Source organism: Nilaparvata lugens, chromosome 6 (genome assembly GCF_014356525.2).
Source record: "Nilaparvata lugens isolate BPH chromosome 6, ASM1435652v1, whole genome shotgun sequence".
In the NCBI taxonomy this organism is placed as follows: domain Eukaryota; kingdom Metazoa; phylum Arthropoda; class Insecta; order Hemiptera; family Delphacidae; genus Nilaparvata; species Nilaparvata lugens.
Window position 1 is genome coordinate 65,895,094 of NC_052509.1, and position 16,411 is coordinate 65,911,504.

The following is a 16,411-nucleotide window of genomic DNA, read 5'->3' on the forward strand; positions in this document are numbered from 1 at the left end:
GCTCTAACAGTTTACAGGAACCTTACTGGTTCCCAACCATCATACCATCCCAAATTTCTTCCTCTCCGACCTACACAAAAGGACACCTCACCTTCTAAACAACCTGTGTATAATTTAATAATCTGAAAATTTGTAAAATATAATACAATATTTGACAATAATATACAAGAGGAAATCGATTACACACCATCGCAAAGCCAATTAACGAGTCATTGAACTTTTTTACCCGCACTTTGCACACACATTTCACTGAGCTTCATAAAAACACTTTCACAAAAAAGCCAATATGAGAGAAGAATATAATATAGAATAAATTGATTTGAACAGTCGGCCGGTGAGTTGTTAAAAATCACGGATTTGGAACAGATTATTTGGGAAGGGAAAGGTTTATTCACTCATGATCATATCACAACAAGCTTACACGTAAAAACTGTTACAGTAGGTATCTAATTTACAAAATTCTATCAGCATGAATATGAATGAATAATTATCATACTTTTGAATAATATACATGTAAAAATATTTTTCTTACCTTAGAGGGAAACACATTCATTAGCAGTCGCTGATTATCAAATCACTAATCAAATCGTTACTATACACACACATAAATTTTTGGACGTACAAAATAAAACAATCACAATTTTAAACAATTTTTCTGTGAACCCTTTTAGTAAAATTAATTCATGTTTCATTTTGCAAAGTTTGTAATAGATTTAACCCAGTTACACACAAATCGATTTTTGGATGAAGGTATGATTTTTGCCGTCCTTATAAATTCTATTAGATTAAACAGATGATTTCAAACTGATGATGCTTGTCAAGTTTCGTTTAATCTGATAAAATTCATAAGGACGGCTAAAATCATACCTTCGTCCAAAATCGATGTGTGTGTAACTGGGTTAAATCTATTACAAACTTTGCAAAATGAAACATGAATTAATTTTACTAAAAGGGTTCACAGAAAAATTGTTTAAAAACACATACATTTTGTCAATCTCTCATGCATTTTATGGTGCATTTCCCTTTGTTTTAAGAGATGTAGAATTGACAAACCATATGAGTTTTTAATCTCATTTTGAAAGTTTTACAATATCAATTGACTCTTTGGATTGTTCTCAATACATTTGAAAAATAAACAAATTTGTCAAATTTGAGTCATCAAGTATATTATCAAGATTGAATAAAACAAATGAGAAGTTTTCAGTCATCTATTATTCAACAAAGGTTAACAATGTCTTCTTGTTTGTTTTATTCATTATACAGAAATAACACGAAATTAATTATTATAATAGCCTACAACCAGTCTGATTATTCCTAAAGGAGTGATATAGGATTTTTAATCCAAATATCACAGTATCATTATTGAATAAGTCTACTTTCTATTGGAGATAATGGTGATTATGATTGATAAAAATGATATAAAATTACACAAGATAAGTATAAGATAACGAAAATAATATTCATAAATGAGATTTTACACAGTCATTAGTCCTAAATTACTTATGGATTGTCTCAATTTTATACCATTTTTTTGTACAAAAATAAGTAGGCCTATAGTAGTCTGATTAACAGTCATTAATTAGTAGGTTTTAACAACTAAACGATAATGCAACATTTAATTTTAAAAGTTTGAGAAGAAAAGTTACTGAATAAATTTTTCATGTCGATTGTGAATCAGAATCTGTTCATTATTGATAAATGGTCCACTTATCTCAAGATATTATTTGACTAAGTGGAAATCATTTTATTTCATTCATCTAGCTTTCTCAATATAGCCTATTGTGACGGACATCAAAGTTTCTTCCTATGACAAATCCTTTGAATTGAAGTGACAGTTTCAATGCAGATTTTTTTGGTATAATATATGAAATTTCTCGGCTTTAATCATTGGAGAATGATAGCTCTAAACAAGAAGGCTAGTATCATTCTCATTTCTTCACTAATATCGCAATCTGCTCTAACAATTATAATTCTTGGAAATATTTTTTTCTGGCTAATTCAATATTTATAATTACCTATTATCATTTCTATATTCTTATCAGAGCTTCTACTTCACAATCATACCAATTGTAATATGAATAAACCTAGAAACAACCCTAATATTACAGATTAAATGAAACATCATATTATTGACCTACTAATATAAAATAATTATTCTAAACAATAATATCAATTTGAATTTATACTATAAGATGATTGATAAGTTTTGCTTGAATGTATCTATTACAATAATATTATAACTTAATACTTTTGAGTACCGTATTTAAATGCATACAGTCTTAATTAAAATTATTTTTCAATTAAAATTATTATTTATTAATTCAATATTTAAATTATAATACTCTTAACCTATGAATACACATCTTCATAATACCAGCTATTTATTTATAATTGTAAATTTAATAAATAACATGTTTACAGTTGAGCGAGTTTCTTTATGAATCGAGATCAATTCAATGTATTTTAAGACGAAGGGTTTGCAAAGATATTGGTTTGAGCTTTATTTATCAATTTTATTTCTCTTCATATTTATATATTTTTATTTTGTGTAGAGCATTCTGGTAGAATTCAAAGCTGAAATAACACTAATCTGTTACTTTGTGTCAAATTTGTTCTTAAACTTATCAAATTCAAGAGAGATAAAGGTTTATCTGTCTCAATTACCTTGTATGCGTTTAAATGTTGCTTATAGTTTCATAAAAACTATTGTAAATAATAATAAAAAATATTCTGGCCAGATGTGATTATATTTATTTCTTTATACTGATGAGAAAGTTGAACCATCAACATTTCTTGCAAACCAATGAAACTCATTCAAATCTTATACCTCAACAATCTCATGAATTACAGTACCCTACATATTTAGAGGAGAAAGATAGACTTATAATATATTCAGGCATTGAGAATCTTCCATAATAGACTAGCACTAATTGATAGTAGCCTATGATAGAAGTCTTGGACTAAATGATAACAGAAATTGAGATTTTTTTGTAGATTAGACTCCAAAAAACCCTAATTACAATTTGTTACAATGGTATCACAGGAACTAGACCTAATGAAATATGATAAGAATAATGATACAATAGTCCCCTGAAAGACTTATTTCATAGACTTTACCTGATACAATGCGGATTTTATTTTTACACTTGATTAAGAGAAACCGTTGACAATAGTCATTTCAACAATCCTTGAAAATAACATCTTTTGTCAACAATTCCTCATATATATGAGTCATCTGGATGAAACGTACAAATATATGTAGACTATATTATTGAAAAGCAATTTTATAAATAATTGGAATGAATAATAACATAGTATGGTCAACCTTGCTGATATCAGGAAGTTAAAATGGATAACTATATCAGCTGCGCTAATAGTGAAGTGTTGTGTTTCTTTTCTGGTTCAAAATTACTCAAAAATTTCCAATCTGTAAAGATTTGAGTGAAATATTTTTGTTTTTAATCAGTTTTTAAATATCAAAATTCAAAATTTCTAGTCTAGTCATTAGTTTTGAAGTGGAAATTGGACTTTTTGAAGTGAAAGTAAAATCTTAACCTTATTCTTTTTTGAAACTTTTATTTGTAAAAAATTGGGAGAAAACAGTTTTGGGCTATGCCTGTTGTCCTCTCCCAATCATATTATAATTATGATCTGTAATGCCAATGGAATAAATAAATAAATAAACTAGGATATAGATAAGAATTAGAATAACGAGAATTTAATGTCAAAAAATGTCTGACGAAATGGATAACTAGGCTATAGATGAATTAAAATAACGAGAATTAGAAACTAGTAATAATAAAAAATAACTCATTGAAATATCCTGTGTGGGTTGCATCAGTAGATAAAATTTAAGAAGAAATAAAAGGATAAAAGCTTCTATATTTTCTTATGAATTCCAATTCAAATACTAAACAGATTCAGGGATCACAAAAGTATAAAATGTATTCTATAAAGAATTTGTTCAACTTTATCAATTAAATTGAATTTTTAAAATACTGAATTGAAATTCTATGTGAGATTGAGATAAAAATAATGGAATGATAATTTTTCTGACATTATTACATTACATACAATTGAATTGTATTTCTTTGATAGTAATATTCAACTCTAACTGTGGAGAAAATGAATTACAGCATCCTAACGTACTATACCGTATTCTTTATCGACTCATACAAATAGTACATCATGAAAATGATAGGAAGAGAAAAAATAAGGTAACCTTGTGCTATTCCTCTCCCAAATTTAGATATGGTTACACATTGTCCGAAATAGGTTAAGTCTTGTTCACTTCACAAAGTTTTCAGTCCGTAATTATTCTCAGAAAGTATATTTTTGAATGTAGATGCTTCAAAACCAAACATAGAAGAAATATTAAATCATATATATTTATTGTTTCGATGTCATGTAAAAGTGAATCAGGGTCTCCTATATAGGTATATAGGACGTCCTGCATGAATCAACAAGGTTAACCATATCCATGGATAAGAAAGAACGTTTCAAAACATTTTTTAAAACTTCTAAAAGGTAATAAGATAGAAAATCAAAATATCTGTAATTGAAAAACTGTTGAGTATTTTTACACTACAAAAAACAAAACGTTTAGTTCATAATCTAAGTTATTGAGTGTCAAATACAGGCAAAATTCAATGAGTGACATAAATTACATTTTTACAATTTACTTACCTCTCATAATCCACAGTTAAATTAGCTTGTTAAATATTGGAATAGAAAATAAAATAATACATTATTCAGGAGATCAAAGCAATTAATTGCTCCAATAACTTTAGAAAAACGGATGAGAAAATTATTTTATAAATTATAAAGCAAATAACGAGTATTCCTATTTGATAAGAGCAGCTTGAACATGCTGGTTAGCGTTTAGCGAGTTTATTGAGTACAAAGAAGGGATTTTTATCTCCAAAATTAATCTAGAATGCAGAAGTTTTAGAGGAAAATTCCAAAGCTATTTGAAAATTCATTGCCAAGGTTTTACAGATTAGAAGGGCCATCCATTTCAGCTGCTGCTTCAAAAACAACAAGCTTGAATGCTTAAACAGCCTGCAGGCATTGAAGGAGTAAATTTTACTCTTATTGAAATCAAAAACTTACTATACTGTACTTTCATTAAAAACGCAAAAGGAGGCCTACCTATTTAATTTTAAACACCATTGCTGGAAATCCAATATCTTGTCTTTCATTTCAAGTGTTTGTTCTGAAGTAGGACATATTGCGTGCTATTTTAATAGGGAAAATAATGTGTGATATATATTGTTATATTATAAATTGTATGATGTTATAACTTATTATTAGCTGTATACGATGTTCAAAATGAATTCGATGACAATAGAATTTTATATATTTATTTAATGGGCTCCAAGAGATACATTATTACGTATACACCAAATCTACATGGATTGTATCACCCCTTAAACTTAACAAATATGGACATTGTAACATTGTGACTACTTTAGTGAACTTTAGAGTTATCAGTGGAGAGTGTCATTGTGTTTTCGTGTTGTGAGATAAAAGTGAATTCTGTCAAATATTTAAAATCCAAATACCTATAGAGATAAGAGATAAATGGATTGGGAATGAAATGCTTTGATGATGAATATGATCTTGGGTTTTTTTGGGAAGATTTCAAAAATACATTCCCTCCCACTTGAGATAACTCAGCTCTTCAAAACTACTATCTATTTATTTACAGCTTCCCTAATAACAAGTGAGAACATGTAAACATGAAATCTGTTACATAAATCCCAATTCATGTTGAAAGGACCACCTTCAAAGTTTTTTCAAATATTGATGTATTTTTTGTTTACCTCCTACATCTCAGTGGGTGTGAATGGTAAACAATAATGCTTCTCAAACAATTATTATATTGATTGAAGCGATTTGAAAGTTAAAAATCCTACCAGAACTGGTTTGAAAGCTATGATATTTTTTAAATAATCCAAACCTAGTCAATGTTTTTCAAGATTCCTTGGGGATATCATCCAAATTACTTCGAGCTGAATAACTCTTCGAGATTTAATCGGAGTCTTCAGATTGATACCGTATTAAAACTTCACGGAATAAGTCTTTATAGGTGAACCCTAGTGATGAATAAGTTGAAAATTTTACAGGATATATGATACTAGCAAATTACTGGAATATGATATATTGAAAAAACACCATTGTTAATTAATTTTTGTTAGAATACCAATTAATTCAAAGAAAGCCTTCATTATAAACTCTATAACTACCTATTCAAACTCTTATTTCCTTTTATTTTGAAAAAAAAAACTATTCAATTCTCTCCAAAGATTCAATTAGTTCCTCGATAAATACCGTAAATTAATAAGTAGTTTATTACATAGTGATCTGCTACTTGTAAAAATCCTATCATAACCCTTTTCATATTCACATTAAAACAGTTGACTTTCCACAAAAATGTATCTTGGATATCTATAAGGGGTCCCAATAATAAGCTGGTTTAATAGTTTTTTGTTCAATTTGTTTATTTGGAGAATAGCCTAAAAATGAGTCTCTTATAATTAAAGTGATAAAATTAGACTGCTAGCATAGCCACCTCTAATACAAGGCCTCGGCCTACGATATTGCAACGTCGCAATAAAAAAAAATACCAGCTGATCTTTTTCACTAATCATGTATTCGATTCTAGGCCTACACTGCGACGGTGCAATATCGTAGGCCGGGGCCTTGTATTAGAGGTGGCTATGCTACTGGTCCTTAATTTATGAACTATTTTGTGAATTAATTAAATATTAATTTAGAATTAATCACAGTTCGTGATGGAATCCAAAATTGATGAATAAACTTCAATGATTTTATTGGTGATTTTTTTAAATGACTTCAATGTCTGGGGTACCTTTAGAATTTTTTAAAAATATTTTTATATTTTTGTCGTTCTAATTTTCAAGAGCATGTTGCCCTTGTCGTGGAATACCGAAGTGAAGATTTGAGCATCAAGTATTAATGCAAAAATTTCAAGCTCTTTTCGTGTGTGTAGATTGAGCAATTGAAAGATTGAAACTTTATTTCAAGTAGAAATGGAAATTATAATGGTTATTGTAAGGCAGTAACACATGCTTATGGATTATCCACCGGGAGAATTTTCATGTTGATAGCTAGTGATATTGTATAAATTTATTTTAGCTTCTCATGGCTAGAAGATTAAAAATTATGCAAAATCAATTTGAAAAAATCTAAACTCACCCCATTCCATTACAGTGGTTTAGGTTTGTTAAAACAGCAACCGAATCCAAATGCCATCCCTGGCTTCGGATGACGTCACTTGAGAACTGAAGGTTCCTACCTCACACCCTGAACAACAAAATTTTCAAGGCATTATAGAAGCTACATTCTCATTGCACGTATAAAAGCCTGGATTAGAACGTCGCAAGGCAATCTAAAAAAATTATGGAATACTAAAAACACTTCAGAACTTTATATACAGTGTTTATAGTAGGATAGAATTGCAATAGACTAAAAATCTACCATGCTGAATTCATTCATGATATGAGTAAAATTTTTGTGATTAGGGAATCCGCTCCAAGAGTTTTGTATCAATGTGCCATGTGAGAAATATAATTTGAGACATTCAAGATTACGGTATGTGACAAAATTTTATCACTTCGTGTGGATTCTTGCCTTGGAATTTCATCATACAAAACAACTGCATTCGAATGTGCCTGTCTAGAATAATAAAATGTTGAGGAAATCTGTGGATATTATTAGATACTGTGTATTCAATCTCATCCAGTGTGGATGGGTTTGATATTTTTAATCAATACTTTGTAATATATTGTTTTGTGATGTTGTTCTATACAATTATTCCAATGTGATTACAATTCAACAAAACAAGTCTCAGTCCCAAAGTAAGTTAATAAGGTGCTAAGTGAATTATTACTGCATTATTTTAAAAAGTGCATAATATTAGTAATTTAGAACCAAATTTTGTGAGTATTGGTCACAAAAATACTTCTAAACATTTGTCTATATAAAACTTACTAAACAAATTACATTATATCCGTGAGTGCATGAATTTTGACAAGTTTTTTTAAAAAAGTGATTCATTGCCTATCATGTTCATTCCAGTTCCAATTTCTCTCCCATTACGCGAATGATTCATTCAAGTTATTGTTAAATTAAAATAATTTTTTCCTACAAAAAAAAACATACCAGATGTACTATGCTATTTATACATCATTCATGAATAGTTTCAGGTAACATAAATTTATCCATTTCATTTGTGAATTACCTATTTTTAATGACTTCAATGTTATAGGGTACCAATAGAAATGTTTCAAAATGTTTTTATATTTTTGTTGTTCTAATTTTTGCCCTTGTCGTGGAATACCGGAGTAAAGTTTTAAGCTTCAAGTATTATTGTAAAAACTTACAAGCTTCAAATTTAAATGTCAACTTGATTCTAATATTGTTTTCAACTTGAGTCCCTATACACTCTACTCCATTGTTATTGATAATGGTGAATCAATAAAATTATTTTATAGAATTTTTAAATTATCTAGGCCTACTTGAAAAATGACTATGGGATAAATTCAAAACTTGATAGAATAAATGCCATGTGGACCCGTAATACATAAAAAGTCTACTTGTTATGTATGGTACTTCAAATTCTACTTGAAAATTCTAGAAAAATTAAGAGGTAATAAAAAATAGGTGACTATAATATTACCTCAAAAATGTTTTATTTTACAGGAATAATATGATACAAAACAGAAAAATCATTATAAAAGACCTTCACATTCCAATTTTGTGTGAAAATCATGCTTGAAAATTAATAGTTTATCTGCAATAAATAAGGTGTTAATTAGGAATCCGATAAGGATGTTCTATAGTATCTACTGAATATTTATGAAAAATATTTACACTTCAAATAATGTGAGTGACCTTTGATTATAACTCATTAGATTAATAATTAATTATAAAAATATGGAAAATGTTTTTTCCAAAAAATGAAAAATTTTCTTGAAGCCCAAGTCCTTTGAAAGTGCCCAGACTGAATTAGGAATAGTTCAATTTGAAAAAATAATTTGATTGTTCTATTATATGATAAATTAATAATGTTATTTCTATAAAACACCTCATAAAATACGATTTACTGTTTCAGAGATGGATGATATCCGGATCTATTGAATAGTAATCTAAAGTACAGTTATTTGTTTCCCAGAAAATAATGTGTTTTAGCTATAAGAGTTGAAGCTGATGATTTTGTTGTGTTAACTTGTTATTTACTGAAGGATAATATCATTATTTTGTATTTTTTTATGTATGCAAACTTATGGGACAATAAATAACTTTCAAAATCAAATTTAGAGGAAAAATATCTCATTGATGCATAAAATGTAATGCTTAGACGCATTTACTCTGTTTCAATATCATTATTCATGGTCATTACAAGACTGAAATATCGAAATGTTAAAAAAATTTTATATTTTATGAGCTTTTAAAAATTAAAATGATACTATCATTGATTTATTCCTGATAAGGTTTACCTCACACATGAAAGGAATCATTTTTCAGGGTATAAGTGAAATAAATGAAATATTGTTGCCAATATTCTGCTGTTTTAGTGATGGTTGGAAATATGATAAGGTATTCCAAACTTTGTTCAGAATACTTGGAAAAATTGTTCTATTTGCTTAAAGAATTTATTATAGGAGTCACTCAAGGATTTCTTCGATATGATAATTTGAGTTGATCTAAATTTGTTCTAGAGTCTAAGGCCTGGTTGCACTAAAGCCGGTTGAATTTTAACCGTGGTCAATTTTACAAGAACCATTCAGAGAAGGTCTTTTTGATAAGACGGCTTCTCTGATTGGTTCTCGTGGAATTAATCACGGTTAAAATTTAACCGGCTTTTGTGCAGCTGGCACTAAATATGATAACTAGAGGTTGGTGTCTGTATATACTGTTTTCGATAATAATTGGAATTTCAAGTATCGATATAGAGTAAGTAAAGGAACAAATCCATTTTGAAATAATTTAAACTACAAGAATTTTGCAATGAGAGCATTACTTCAGCATTCATCAAGCTGCTGATACCACTAAGAAATTAACAAATTTCAAAAAACCAAAGCTTAGAAAAGAATCAGACAAAATTAAAAGATTCAAACCTTAAGTTAATTTGTTACTTATCACAAGATATCATTACAATTATTGTTTTATTTACATAGTCGATGATGAGTAGATGAAATTCAACGAATTATTAAAGCAATAAAGCCTTCTACATTATTATGATAAAATACTAAGGAACTTTAAAACTCTACTGTTAATAACAAACTACAGTTTTTGAGTCGAGAGCAATGTAATATTGCTAACCTTTTTTTTCCAGAGATACCAATAATCCGTAATTTTCAAGAATCCGTTTGGCGTACTCCTGAGCTCTCTCTTTTTCCTCTCTCTTTCTGTTGATCAGATGTGGTGGGAGATGTGTTTATGAAGATAAGATATGTTTATTTGAAAAAAATCAATGTGTTGAAAAAATTACTCAAGTGAAAAAACAGGAAAATGAGTTGTAATTACGTTGTAATCTCTGTAGAGAGTGTTTATAAACAGTGATCTTAAACTGAAAACTCAGGTTAGTGCCAGAAATATTTATCGTTAATATTATTTGTCCATTCCAACAAAATAAGCCTACTTTTATACAAATATTGAAGAGCAACGAATATGCTTTCTCTGCAGACCAGATATTTGGAAAATAAAGCTTTTTGTTGTGTTACTGGACTCATTCTGAAACATTCGATTTTAAATAAGATGCTAACTCCTTAGAAATGAATAGATCTGTTTATTACAATGATCTTTTTGTGATCAGAAAGTTGAAAACATGAAAAATTATTCTTATTTTTGGATTAATAATATGATTTCATTCACATTAAAATCTCAATCCAAGTGCTCAGTTGCCAGATACTCTGGTTTAAGGAATGGATAGTATTTCATTTTGCATGAATTCAATTTTGAACGATTATCGAACAGAAAATTCTTTGCATTTTCTTACATTATAATAGAAAACAGCTTATATTTTCGTATTTTCTCAACTATCATAATATTATTTATAGGAAGTAAAAATAATGAAAGCAGGTATACACGTTATTGAAAATGAACAAGAACAAAAATCATGCTACTGATATTTATTGGAGAGAAGATTCTTTTCAATCTTCTACTATTCATTGATTGATCTGAATGTTTACCTATGATTGATATTTGGTTTCGCACATTAAAAAGATATTTCTAACTAGTAACAGAAATTCCAAAACCTGAGAGACTACTATGGGATTTGTGAGAAATATCTTCTGGTTTTATTTAGTTTCGAATTAATTGAAATTGAATCTGTAATTCTGAGCCGAAGTATGATATTTGAAATAGCTATTCAGACTGACATTTATGTACGGACTTATCGGCCAAGCATGGAGTTATTCATTTACTTTTTACTTGTTTTTCATATTAATGTTACAATCTAATATATTGCGTTTACTTTGTTTTTACATACTATGTAATGTATAAAGTTTTTGAATAAATTGAAATTGAATTGAATTGAAAAAAACAAAATGTGATTCTGTATTCAATTATGATTTTTTAATTGTTATGATACCACTCAAATTATTGCTGTGATGAAAAATATTGCGTTTGAGAGAAAACTATCCAAACTGGCATTTGGACTAGAATTTTGTAATTGTAGAGAAATTGAAAATGTGATTGAATTGAATTGAATTGAATTCGAACATGAAATATATTGTTTCTTGTCATACCATCACACAGAGGATTTGAGAGAGCTCAAAAGTAGGCTTTAAGAGTACGCGACAGCTCAGCTTCCACAGAGTTGTGAAGACAGTAGTAATCGACGTATTTTTCGACGATCCAAGATGGTGGTGAATTGTGTTGAAGTACTAGAAGTAATAGGCAGATAAGTTAACAACGTCGCAACAAAATTACGATTGCGACTAGAAGACCCACATTTACAGTTTTTACATATAATATCAATGTAATAATCAGCAATAATACAAGTGTAAGCCTAGAATAATTTGAACAATGTAACTGTGTGTTTATCAAGCGCTATGAAGCTTAATTGAATGCGATTGATACACTATTATTGAAAATACAAGTAAAATAAGTAATTCAATAGTAATTATTTAAAAACAAGAGAAGAAAAAGTTTTTAAATTGATACTTATATTGTTCTGGTAGTGGATGTAATATGTGGTGTCGGAATAAGTATAATATTAAATAATTTCTTTTTCTATTGTCAATCAATATCATCTACAAATTTGAAATTGGAAAAATAGATTTGTAATATTTTTACATCATTAGTTTTAAGATATTTTCTACAATAATATACAATTTATTATGTATGAGAAGTTAAAAAAATAAATTTGTTTTACAGCGCTATAATTGAGATATTGAGATATCCTCTCTATGAAGCGGGTACAGTATAAGAAAAATGATCTTAAAATGCTGATATAAGCTAGTTTAATGAAAGCTTTATCCACAGTTACATTGTCAAATGAGCACTTCTCAATTTATTGAAATAAATTTCATCATAATTCACACGGTGTATTGGCAGTATCTGATAAAAACACTGACGGAAACTGATGTTTGCCGATTCATCCCAGTGCAAAATATAATTTTTCATTTAGAATTATCGATTTCTGGCTGTTTCAGATCTACTAATCTGAAAAACTTCCACCAGTACTTGATACTTGATCTCTCATTGTTCACTAGATATTTATCGTTGTATAAAGAATCATTCAGGTTTACCTCCTGGCTTGAAATTATTTATGAATTATTAAAAATAGAAGTAAAAATCTTAGTACCCTTTTTGAAATATTCTTTTGTTATGAATTATTATTAATTAGTATCGTGAAGTTAAAATCCACTCTACTTTTCAACAAGGTACATTATTTTGTATTGTACTGGTAGTTTATATGAAAACATTAAATTTTTTGTTCTTATAATCCTGAATTTAAGCGTTGAAAAATGCAGCTACAGCTTTTTGAAAAATGGGATTAATAAAAATGTAGTTCACTAAGGGTTTGAAAAATATGAAACCAGGTTATGAAAATCCTTGACATTGAATCAGAGAGTCTCAATATTGACTCACAGAACATTCAGATTCAAATAATGCCTCAGCAAATTTTTTCATCGTCAGCGAGTGACAAAAATAATATGATAAAATTACATATAATTTCACTCATATCATTGTCATTACACTCAGGAAACAATAAATTATTTGTTGTTGGTTATCCATCTTGTTTCCACTATTATTAACACTGTTAAATTTCATAAAACTTTAAAGTGAAAAAGCACTCACATTATTTGGTGTGGCGACGTCCGTTTCGTGGTGGTATTGCACATTTTCAATTTGAGGGTTATAACCCTCATAACCTTAAACACTTCAGTTCCTGTTTGGCTTGAAAATGTGCAATACCAGCACGAAACGGACGTCGCCACATCAAATAATGTGAGTGCTTTTTCACTTTAAAGTTTTATGAAATTTAACAGTGTTAATAAATTATTGACATTAAAAGGTGTGTTCAGACTCATGTGTAACGAACACGCGAATTTTGCTTTTCATCAGCTGATTATACTGTATCTTACTGTTTCTGTAAAAATACAGTTGCTGCAAAGTATAATAATATTGTATTTCAACATTTGAATAATACCATAGCCACCTCTAATACATGATTGGTGAAAAAGATCAGCTGGTATTTTCAAAAATCTTTTCCACCAATCATGGATTAGATTCTAGGCCTACACTGCGACATTGCAATATCGTAGGCCGGGGCCTTGTATTAGAGGTGGCTTTGATAATACTGTATAAAAATACAGCTGATGAAAGGAGGAATGCGCGTGTTCGTGGCGCATAAGTCTCTACGCACCTCAAAAGTGTAACTCTAAATCAAATCTGAACAGCTAGTAGATAGAATATAGAATATTTTTATTTAATATATTCAGACCTGGTTTCCAAGACACTTATTCAGTTCTATGGACCATTGAACCAATAGTTTTGATGGTCTATTAGATTTAATAAGTGTCCAAGGAACCGGGCCATTGTGTTCAAACAACAAGCGATTCCTATTCAGCTTGAACTGAGACTTACTACCATTATTATGTTATTTATAGCGACTCATTCCTGCGCTCAGGTTAAACCTTTGCAGGGATTTTTTCTTCTCAATGTGTCTTGTAAATTGTCATATAAGGATTAGGTTACACAAGTTTTGTGAAAGTTTTGTATTTTATACTGTAAAATTGTTTTTTGAAGAATAAATTATTTTTTTTTGAGCTGTGAAAATACACGCTCTCTTTCCAATTTGATTCAGTTACTGCCAAACACACACAACATCACATACTTGAAGCACTATCAATATTTCATCAATGATAAACATTCTAATATATGATCGTAACAAGAATAGGAATAACAAAACAATATATAGTTACACATGAGATAAATCACAACACAGTAGTATAAGAAAGAGAAGATGAAAAATGATGATGTTAGTAGAAGATGAAGATGATGTATGTATGAATGAATGAGTGTGAGTGATGATGTATGTACATGTTTGGGGGGGGGGGTTGGAGGTGGCCCTAGAGAGTGGGTAAGGGTGGAGGGGGTAGAAGGTAGACTCACCGGCCGACTGCAATACGCTTTGGAGATTGTACTTACCGATGAACAAGAAAAATATGAGCAATCCAAGTTCTCTCATAGAGGCCTTCAAAGTCCGCCCGAGAATTTGAAGCCCTTTGGAGTGGCGCGACAACTTGAATATTCGAAACACACGCACTAACCTAATCACTCTAAGAATGGCCAGCGACATGGCCTGATTGGTGCTTTTGTCCTGCGGACTGACGGGCGCCTTGGGGAGGTTGAGCGTGTCCTCCTCTTCGGCGACCACCGTGGCCAGCGTTATGAAGTAGGGGATAATAGCGATGATGTCGATAATGTTCATCACGTCGCGGAAGAAGTTCAGCTTGTTAGGACAGGCGAGGAAGCGAACGGACAGTTCGAACGTGAACCAGATGATGCAAATGGTCTCGATGAGGAAGAACGGGTCGGTGATGTCGGGCACTTCATCTTCCTCGATCTTTGTCCCGTTGGTGGTTGTGTTGAACACCTTGTAGTGCTTGAACTCGGGCAGTGTCTCCAGGCAGAAGATGACGATCGACAGCAATATCACAAACACGGAGATAATCGCGACGACCCGTGCCGCCTGCGAACTCTCCGGGTATTCGAACAGCAGCCACACCTTGCGTTGGAACTCGTGGTCGGGTAGTGGCTTCTCCTCCTCCTTGATGAACCCCTCGTCCTCCCTGAAACCCAGCACAAAGCACAGCGTTAATCATACCCTCAGCACTCACCTCAGCCTTTGGTCGCCTAACGCCTCCATGAAGGAACTTGATTCACCCATATGTTTTCGTGTTCACCTGCGACTACATTCCGAACTCGTATCGCTGCGTCTCTGCCGGTCGGTCTACCTGTCGGTCAACTGGGCTGGTCGGTCAGGGAGGATAGGAGGAAGGGATCATGATGATGATGATTATTATAATGATAGATGATGATGATTTGTGTATTTGTGTGTATGAATTAGAATTATTTAAAACCAAAGCTTCTTCAAATAGCCTAAAGCATCCAGGAATAGTGTAAATCTAAGCAATAATTCTACGAGTGTCTGTGTTCTAATTGTTAATATGTGTGTATGAATTAGAATTATTTGAAACCAAAGCTTCTCCAAATAGCCCAAGCATCCAGGAATAGTGTAAATCTAAGCAATAGTTTTACGAGTGTCTGTGTTCTAATTGTTAATATGTGTGTATGAATTAGAATTATTTAAAACCAAAGCTTCATTAAATAGCCTAAAGCATCCAGGAATAGTGTAAATCTAAGCAATAGTTCTACGAGTGTCTGAGTTCTAATTGTCAATATGTGTGTATGAATTAGAATTGTTTGAAACCAAATAGCCTAAAGCATTCAGAAAGTAAAAGTCATGCGTACAGATTTACGCGCCGCGAACATGAGCAATTCACTTTTAATCAGCTGATGCCAAGCTTTTTATATCTGTATCTTACAGTTTCTGTAAAAATACAGATATAGTCAGCTGATTAAAAGTGAATTGCTCATGTTCGCGGCGCGTATATCTGTACGCACCTTAAGCAATAGCATAGAGAAACAATAGCGTAAGTAGATATCCCATGGTATAGGGCGTTTATGTCGCAACTTTTACTGTTATCTCAAGCCGATTACTGTCCATTTTTACTGTTTTGACCGGGTAAAAGTTTATGAACGGCACAATATGAGAGACTACCAGCGTCATAAAACTTCACAGGAAAGAACTACGTGAACTATCAGCTTGAGATAACAGTAAAAGTTGCGACATAAACGCCCTATACCA

At 30.7% G+C, this 16,411-nt stretch overlaps 1 protein-coding gene across 6 annotated transcripts in view; it reads right to left on the reverse strand.

Annotated features, from left to right (window-relative positions):
• LOC111048259 (potassium voltage-gated channel protein Shaker) overlaps positions 1-16,411 on the reverse strand; it is a 692,857-nt gene that overhangs the window by 60,034 nt on the left and 616,412 nt on the right. For all 6 annotated transcript variants that reach the window (XM_039431765.1, XM_039431762.1, XM_039431761.1 and 3 more), the window contains exon 4: positions 14,689-15,332. In XM_039431765.1, coding sequence (XP_039287699.1) covers positions 14,689-15,332 — 644 coding nt within the window. The remainder of the gene's footprint in view (positions 1-14,688; positions 15,333-16,411) is intronic.